This window comes from Cynara cardunculus, unplaced genomic scaffold, assembly GCF_001531365.2.
Source record: "Cynara cardunculus var. scolymus isolate 2C unplaced genomic scaffold, CcrdV1 Un_Scaffold_2862, whole genome shotgun sequence".
Classification (NCBI taxonomy): domain Eukaryota; kingdom Viridiplantae; phylum Streptophyta; class Magnoliopsida; order Asterales; family Asteraceae; genus Cynara; species Cynara cardunculus.
The window spans coordinates 20,187-29,593 of record NW_020201246.1 but is presented as its reverse complement, the minus strand read 5'-3'; the positions used below and the strand labels follow the sequence as shown (position 1 = coordinate 29,593).

The following is a 9,407-nucleotide window of genomic DNA, read 5'->3' as shown; positions in this document are numbered from 1 at the left end:
AAGGGGATTTTTATTTCTCCTTGAATTTGAACCTGAGACCTCTTGGTATTTTTGACTTTTGAAGCCACACTCAAACCAATCAGGCACCATCCTTGTAGTTAAAGACGATATAATTGTTATTAACTTATTATGTTATAGTCTTATGCTCTAACTATTAATGGTTGTGTATGTTTTATGTTAAGACATGTTGTCACGATTCCTTGGAAAAATGAATGTGACATCTTTATATATAGTAATTATAAATTTCTACATTTTTTTTCTAAATATTATAAGGAATTAATTTTTGGTCCCTTATCTGACTGGTTTTAGGTTTTGGTCCTTAAAATTCGTAAATTACACTAGTAGTCCATTTTTATATTCTAAAGCCCAAAATGTCTCTCGAGTTAACACCGTTAACTAGAGTTCCATTAGTCACCTCATGTGTGCGTCTTGAGTGAGGGGCAATCTGGTCTTTACCCTCCTTCCTCCCATCTTCTTCCTCCTCAACCAAGAACATACCCCCGCTACCAACACTGCCGCCGCCACTCACAACCATCGCCACCACCATCTTCCACCTTCACCGACCACCGTCAAACACAGATCTGAAGCAAAAAAAAATTAAGATCAATACCACAAAAACACCATTAGATTAAAACAAATAACAAGAACATAAATTTTATAAAGATGAATATGAGTGAGAACAAATGAACAAAACCCATTTGAAGATTAACATGAATATACTCAAGAATCAAAAATCAACTCTCATTCATATAAATCAGATTCAAAGGAAAAACCCAAATCTAAATATAAATCAAAACTGTGGATTTCACTATGCATTTGAATATGGATCTAAATCGTTCGAAAGCAAAACCCCAAATCAGATTTGTTTGATCTTTTGTCTTCTGTTGCTTCTTTGAAGTGTTTTTATTTGATTCGTTCGAAATCAAAATCATCAAGTTTGTAAACCAAGATCATCTGAAGTTGAATTGTCGTAAACCAAAACCATATACAAGCTCACAAAAAGGCAGTGCCCCACGGATGTTAACATCCCAAGCTTAAAGCAACAGACTTGTCCAATAACTTCAAATCCAACTTAAAACAATGATATAATTTATTGGTAACTTAAGGCATACAAGGAGCTCACAAATCCGTTTTCTATCTATGTGGGACGAGTTGTTATAAACTTCCTCAGTTAAACTCCTTACGTCCTTGTCAGGCCATGCTCAAAATCTTTCTCCTTGTAATTGGCGATGTGGGATTCGCCTAAGATGTTACAAACCTTGTTGGGTCACCTATTGATTTGTTGATGACCCACTGATCTGTTTCTCTACCTTAGCAACACTTAGTAGTTATTGGTTCTTTATATATTGGTGTCTTGGTACATACTTAAGCCATTGGCAAAATCGAAGACTAGCCGATGTGAAGACAGAAGGTCACCGATGCGGTGTTGTGGATCAACTGTCTAATATATACACCAAGACTCCAAAGTAGCTGAAATGAATATTGAAAATATTTTGATGCTACAAACCGATTGAAAGAAGATCTTCATAGACCGAAGATTGAAAATCTTCATGGACTCAAGATTGAAGATCATGGACCGAAGATTGAAAATCTTCATGGACTCAAGATTGAAGATCATGGACCGAAGATTGAAAATCTTCATGGACTCAAGATTGAAGATCATGAAGCGAAGATTTGTGAGTAGCTGCTTGAAGCTACATATCCATCCAAATGAGATCTTCCTACAGACTGACCATATCTCTGCAAAGTTTGTCTCTGCATGAATAGTGTTGTATGCACGCTGTGTATGATGAAAATGAGATATCAACATTGGTCAAGTCAACCCCTGCCTTCTTATCCTCAGGTGTCAAGTGTCCCCATGCATTAAATGCTGAAGGTAGTATAAAAAGGCAGTGTGCATCTCCCATGCACATAACTGGCTTTTGCAAGATTACTTAGTGCATTCTCAAAGCAATCGGCTATTCTCTTCTTCTCCCTTGCTCTCCTGTGTGCGAAGAAATTCTTAGTGTTCTTCATTTCCTTTCAAGAACTCTTTGTGTTGTTCTTGAAAGTTCTTCTCCTTGTAAGATTGTTTAGGTTAGGTTTTCCTTTCCTATCTTCCACAACAATCTTGTGTATTTCTGTGTGTATTAATTCTTGATATAAATCAATAAGAATTAAAAAGTTGAAAAAAGTCTGTGTAATTGTATTCAACCCCTTTCTACAATTACTTTATGTTTATTGTCATTCCCTTTGGGACTAACAAACCTCCCCCTCAAGAACTCATCATACCCGATGAGGTTTGTCCCACCATCCCGATGGTACAAAGATTGACTTTGATACCATTTGTAACACTGCAAGCCCAAAGCAACGGGTTGACCCAAGAACTTCGAATCAAACTTAAAACCATGGCGGAAGTTATTGGTACGTCACAACTTGATGCTTATAAGGAGCTTACAAATTCCATTTCTATCCATGAGGTACGAGTTCTTACAGACTCTCCCACTTAAACTCTTGACGTCCTCATGCACATGCCTAAAATCTTCCTTTTTGTAATCGGTAATGTGAGATTCGCCTAAGATGGTAAATGGATGGAGGTTCAACTGGTGCCATAGTGAGGGGAGGGAAAGGGTCGGTCGATGGTCTCATAATTGAGGATGGAGAAGCCCAGTCGGATTGACAGAGGAGGTCATGATGGTGGTCTCAGTTGGAAAAGAAAGAAGGAACAAGGGAGAATCTAAGATTGGATGGCAACGATAATTATAATCTGAAGTTGCAAGGGAGAAAGGAAGGTTGAGGTTGGTCTTTACCGAGAAAGCTAAGCATTGGGTACTAGTGATGGCCAAAAATGGGTCCCGGGCCGGGCCTAATCGGTCCTAAGCTTTTTCATAACCGGGCATAACCAGTCCGAACATAACCGGTCCCGGCATAACCGGTCTCGGTCCCGACGTAACTGATCTCGGTCGAAAATGGTTGGACAGGTCAAGGTATTTCATAACCGGTTATGGCCGCCAGTCCCAATCCTAACCTGTCCCAACATTAAAAAAATAAGATTTTTTAATTTTTTTTTAATGATATATATTTTTAATACATTATAAAATTTACAATTGGGTCACTCAAATACACTTTAAAAATGCGTTTTAATATAATTAAAATTACATTGTCTTATAAAAATACATTATAAAATTATTTGAAAATACATTTATTTATAAAACTATTTGAATTTTCGGGCCCCCACGAAACTATCAAAAACACCAATCAGTCTCGGTTTTCGATCCCATAACCGATCCCGAGCCGGGTCGGGCCGATTTGGCCATCACTATTGGGTACTAGTATTTTTTATATATAATTTATATTATAAATCTCATTTCATTTTTGTTTTTACAGAAATATAAGAAAAGAGGATAAAATGATTAAAATGTCCCTCCCGAATATATGAAATGACTAACGAAGCTTTAGTTAACGGTGTTAACTAAGAAGACATATTTAGCCCTAAAACACAAAAAATAGACCAAAACAAAAGAACATGGACCAAAAATGTAATTCACTTTAAATAGTCGTTGTAAAATTATAGAGATTAGAGGATAAATCTCTAAAGAATATTTGTTAAGAATCACCCAAAATAAAATAAGATTAAATTAACAGGCAGCAGGAGATTGACAACAATGGTTCAAGTTTGTCTCCTCTCACACCATCGCCATCATCACAGCTGAAGCCAGACAGGCACAGAAGAAGGTAGAAGATGATGAAGATGATATCAACCACCTCTCTCCCCCTATCTCCATCTCTGTCTCTCTTTAATTGATTTGTACTCTTCTTCTTTCTTGGACCCATTTTAGGTTGAAATTTCTACATCTTTTCCGTAAATTACAATACTAATTCGCTTCAAGATTCTACCCAATCAATCTTGTGTTGTGGGGTTGCCTTCTACCTCCATTTCCTTTTGTTAAAGTCTGCATTTTGAGCTTCTGAGGGTACACAAAAATGGCGACAAGAGGTAGCAGATCGGAGAAGGTGAAGAGGATCTTTCATCAGTTTGATTTGAACAGAGATGGTGGTCTTAACAGACAAGAAATGGCTGCTCTTGTTGTTGCTGTAAACCCTAGGGTTAAATTTAGCAACGAGCAGATTAGTGCCATCCTCGACGAAGTTTTCCGTACCTATGGCGATTTCATCGACGCCGCTACAGGTCTTACTTACGATGGCTTGTTACGTACCTACGACGACGGTGCCGGCGACGTCGACCGTGATTTCGAAGCTTTGGGACTTGAGCTGAAACCCGACGACGATGACAACAACATTGACAATAACGAAGCTGCAGCCTCCATGGCGTTCGAAGAAGCTTCCACATCGTCGGTCGTTGATGAGAGAGTGAAGTCGCCGGAGCCGCAAAAGCAGCACCGGACGGCGACATGGGCGGCGTCGCCAAACCACGGGATTATCTTCGACGACACGTGGAAACTCGTCGACGATTTGGAGATTCTGATAAAGAGGTTGAAGACGAAACAAATGAAGGATTTGAAGATGAAAGGCGAGAATTCCGATGCGTATTCCGATCCAGGTTGGTCTCGTGAGCTCGGCCCATCAACGGAGATGAACAAACAGATCGTTTGGGAAGAAAACCGCCATGATTATACTGTTTTCGTGAAGGAATTAGGGGTTTTAAGGTCCAGGGCAGATGGGTCAAGATCAAGAGAAGAAGCTTTCGATGGGCATATGGCATTAGGTCGGATCTTATACGACCAACAATTATCTAAAGAATCTTTGGTATGTTTCAAAAGAGCTTGTGAATTACAACCCACGGACGTCCGTCCACATTTTAGGTCAGGAAACTGTTATTATGTTCTTGGCAGACACAGTGAAGCTAAAGATGAGTTCATATTAGCTTTAGATGCAGCTGAAGCAGGTGGTAATCAATGGGGTTATCTTCTTCCTCAGATTCATGTGAATCTTGGGATATCTCTTGAAGGTGAAGGTATGGTTATGAGAGCTTGTGAGCATTACAGAGAAGCTGCTATTCTTTGCCCAACTCATTTTAGAGCTTTAAAACTTCTGGGTAGTGCTTTATTTGGTGTAGGTGAGTATAAGGCTGCTGTAAAGGCCTTAGAAGAAGCCATTTTCCTGAAACATGACTATGCTGATGCCCATTGTGATCTAGCTTCGGCTTTGCACGCGATGGGCAACGATGAGAACGCGGTTAAAGAGTTTCAGAAAGCGATTGACTTGAAGCCTGGTCATGTTGATGCTTTGTATAATCTTGGTGGTCTTTATATGGATATGGGTCGGTACCAACGAGCTTCAGAGGTTTACGTTAGGGTCTTGGGGCTGTGGCCTAACCATTGGAGGGCTCAGCTTAATAAGGCGGTTTCGTTATTAGGTGCAGGGGAAACCGAAGAAGCGAAAAAATCTTTGAAAGAGGCTTTGAAAATGACCAGCAGGGTTGAATTGCACGATGCCCTTTCTCATTTGAAGCAACTTCAGAAGAAGAAACTCAAGGGTAATAATGGAAACGAGGAGGATTCGTTTACTGTCGTGGAACCTTCAAAGTTCAAAACCGTTGGTGAAAAAACCACGATGAGGCAGGATTTAGCCACTGCTCTTGATATTCGGTCTTTTCAAAGGATCACGAGATTGTTTAGATGTGATGTCGAGCTTCTTAAGAAGGATATGAACGAAACTGAAGCCCCTTTGACGTATTCTGGCTATGGAGTCCCTGAGAAATCGATACGTAAAGCTGCTTTAGAGGCCATTCTTCGAAGGTTACTGAGTTTCTTGAAACCCGAAACTTTTGTAGGAGCTGTTAAAGCTATTAACCTCAAAATCCTTTCGGTTTTAGACGAATCAGAATCTGGGAGGGTGGATTTGGGCATGTTTTTTGCAGTTCTAGCTCCAATTTGTGGTGGCACACCAGATAAAAGGAAAAGGGTAGCATTCGATTCACTTCTATGGCGACCAGTGAACGAAAATGGGAACGATGGAAAGATTAGAAAAGCCGATGCTTTACACTACATAAAGCTATTGAGATCAATCTATATTCCGTCACAAACGATCAGTGAGAGATTAGAAATCCATGGCGAAACAGACGGTTCAATGGTGTCGTTGGCCGAGTTTCTTGCTATGTTTGATGATCCAGATTGGGGTTTCGGAGTGATGTCTACCCTTTTGAAGCTTGAAAACGGGGACCGGAATCGGCATGGCAGCCACGCGTGCGCCGTCTGCCGATACCCTGTCATCGGGTCGCGGTTTAAAGAGATGAAATCGCGATTTAGTGTGTGTAGTCAGTGTTACAGTGAAGGGAAAGTTCCGAATGGGTTGAAGCAAGAGGAGTATGAGTTTAAAGAGTATGGTAGAGGGAGTGAAGCAGTAAAAGATAAGTGTATGTGGTTTAGTTCACAACATTCTAAAAGAAGCTCGTCAGGTACTACTACTACTACTAACTCATAGGCTTTGTAAAATGACAATTTAAACCTTTAGATTTTTTAGTTTTGGAGTGTTTGATGGATGTTATTTGAGGGGTGTTTTGTAATAAATCTTTAGAGATGTAGAGTTGTTTGTTTAACAAGGAAGGTTTTTGAGCCATAAATGTAGTCATGGTATTTAAGAGGTTTACTTGAATTCTTGTAACGGACGATATGGGATTCGCCTAAAATGTCCCAAACATCCGTCGTAGGACTCATCATCACGTTCATCGTTGAGGTTTATTCCGACCATCTTGGTGCTACCAGGATCGGCTCTTGTACCATCTCTATCACCCTATACTCGAAGACTGCTCCAACAGCAGTCTGGTTTAATAACTTTGAATTCAACTTAAAAAGAAAAGTAAATTGAATCGAGGGTAGCAAGTAAGATATAATAAATTGGTTAGTTGGCATAGGGAAAGAGGTTATGGTTTGGTTTAATGATTGTACTTTTGCTTTTAGCTTTACCAAACACCGGTTGTTTAAGAGTATTGGTATTTGGAACCTTTTTAGGTTAAAACAACACTCAAGATGTATAAAAATATTATGATATGTTTGGAGGCAGTTATATTCTTTAAAACGGAGAAACAAAAGGTTTGACCACCGGGGGCGATCCTCTCTCATTTGATAAAAAATATTAAAAAATTAATTTGGTGGGTCTTACATACATCACATTTAAGAAACCAAACACTATTTGTCTCGATAAGTGGGATCTACCTCTGGAGCCATCCACCTCGCCTGATCCATTTTTTATTTTTATTTATATCGATTAATGAGTATTTTTAATAAATAGGAGACAATATTTAAACTTTTTTTTTTACCTTTTTAGAATCAAATGTCATGGTTTAAGTTTATAAAATAAAACATGATAATTGTAGACACAAAAAAATTATTTTTATCTTATTTGGGGGACAAAAATCAAATATTATATCTGATTTACGTAGTTTGACCGTTATTTCGTCTTTTAGTGTCTAAATCGATTTGACAATTAAGAGGTGTTTTTAATAAATAGGAGACGGTATTTAATTTTTTTATACTTTTTTAGGACCAAATGTCATGGTTTTAATTTATAAAATAAAACCATGATAATTGTGGACATGAAAAAAAATTATTTTTATTTGATTCGGGGGACAAAAATCAGATATTATATCTGATTTATGTAGTTTGACAGCTAATCTCGTCATTTAGTGTCTATGATTTGACACCGATTTAACGATATATTTTGTCTTATTATGTAACGATTTATAAATAAGCGATCGGGGGACTATAATCACTAAAACCATGACATTTGGTCCTAAAAAGAAAAAAAAACAGTTTAAATCATCTCATATTTATTAAAAACACCTCTTAATCGATATAAACTAAAAGACCAAAAAATGAAGAAAAAAATACATGGATCGCCCCCGGAGAGCGATTGGGTGAGGTGGATCGCCCCAAGGGTAGATTCCACTTATCGAATCAAATAGTGTTTGGTTTTCAAAAGGTGATACATGTGAATTGTGGGACCCACCAAATTAATTTTTTAATTTTTTTTTGTACTTTTTGGTCAGGATCCCCCCCCCCCCCCCCCCCCGGGTAAAACATCTACCCCGGGGGCGATCCGTGTGGTTATTTTGGCAATTTTGGTAAAAATTGGTTATTTCGCTAATATATCAAGTATATTTTGGTCGTTTTGGTGAATAACCCTAATAGTTTTTTATTTCATATGTAGTTATTTTTTTTAAATCTCTAAATTTGATATTTTTCACAATCTTTTTCATACTTTCTCCATTTTGAAGAAGGTTTTGAAAATTTTGTTAAAACAAAAAATCCCCAAAAAATCCAGTTTGGAGAATATGTTGATGATGCTCCCGATAAAAAGGGGATTCAAATATAGAAGGTGAGCTCAACTAGGAGTATTAAATAGTAATTAATAAAAATAAAAAATAAAAAATTGTTTACTTTATATAATACTAGAAGGGTATTCACGTAATACAGCGAGATACATCTTGATTTTAATGTTTTGTTTTATATTTTGGCTTTATCGATATTATAATGCGATTTTATGTGGTTTTGAGAAAAAATAAAATGTTTTTATTTTTGAATGAAATATTATAATTTTTTTAAATAAGCGAAATTAGTATTAAATCAACTATTTAAAAGTTCTTATTTTTTATATAATTTATGTAATTTATTTTTTTAAAATAATTTAATATGAGTTTAATAATGAAATAATTTATTTTTGGTTTAATATTATAAATTTTATAAAGATAATAATTAAGTATTATGTTAGAATTCAATGATTATCCTAATTATATTTTAAATTTTTTATATTTAAAATGAGATGTTTATCAACAGTTAGTTACACGAATTCAGATATAGAGTTTTAATAAGTTGTACTTGCGTACAATCTACTTACAATCTTGAGTTTTAATAATATGCATTAATAAACAGTATTTTACGCATAAAAATTAGTTTTGAAAAGTTTTTGTCAAATACTTTATAATATAGTATAGATAATGGGTCTATTTCTTCATTCCAGATCAAATTGAGGGAACTGAAAATCCATTCCTACAATCAATCCATTTCATTTTCATTTCTTTGGCTCTTTGCCTAAATCAAACACCAGTTAAGTCATTAATTCAGGGGTTGTTTGTTTGGCTCTTAATGGTTACATTAAGAGCCAACCTCTTAATCGCTAAGAGGTCAAGGTTGTTTGGCAAAAAAAATGGCTCTGAATGGTTACATTTTCTCTCTTAACCATTTTGCATCTAAGGGGTCTCTAAACCATTCAGACTCCTCGTTTTCCATATTTGCCCTCTCTCCCAACAGGTCTCACACATCGCTCACAGCCCCTCCCCCACGTCGCCGGTCTTCAAATCCCTCCCCCCATCCCACGTCGCCGGTCTTCAAATCTCTCCCCCCACCCTACGATCGCCGGTCTTCAAATCCCTCCCCCCACCCTACGATCGTCGGTCTTCAAATCCCTCC

At 37.2% G+C, this 9,407-nt stretch overlaps 1 protein-coding gene across 1 annotated transcript; it reads left to right on the top strand.

The window, feature by feature from the left end:
- The first annotated feature begins 3,683 nt into the window (after positions 1–3,683).
- On the top strand, positions 3,684–6,557 carry LOC112503316 (uncharacterized TPR repeat-containing protein At1g05150-like). Its single transcript, XM_025107378.1, has one exon. It carries the CDS (start codon positions 3,964–3,966, stop codon positions 6,421–6,423), a length of 2,460 nt encoding a protein of 819 aa, XP_024963146.1. The 5' UTR covers positions 3,684–3,963; the 3' UTR covers positions 6,424–6,557.
- The last annotated feature ends 2,850 nt before the right edge of the window (positions 6,558–9,407 follow it).

What these genes read in the sequence shown, in the direction of transcription:
- LOC112503316 (XM_025107378.1), top strand. Translation starts at nt 3,964, where the DNA reads ATGGCGACAAGAGGTAGCAGATCGGAGAAGGTGAAGAGGATCTTTCAT.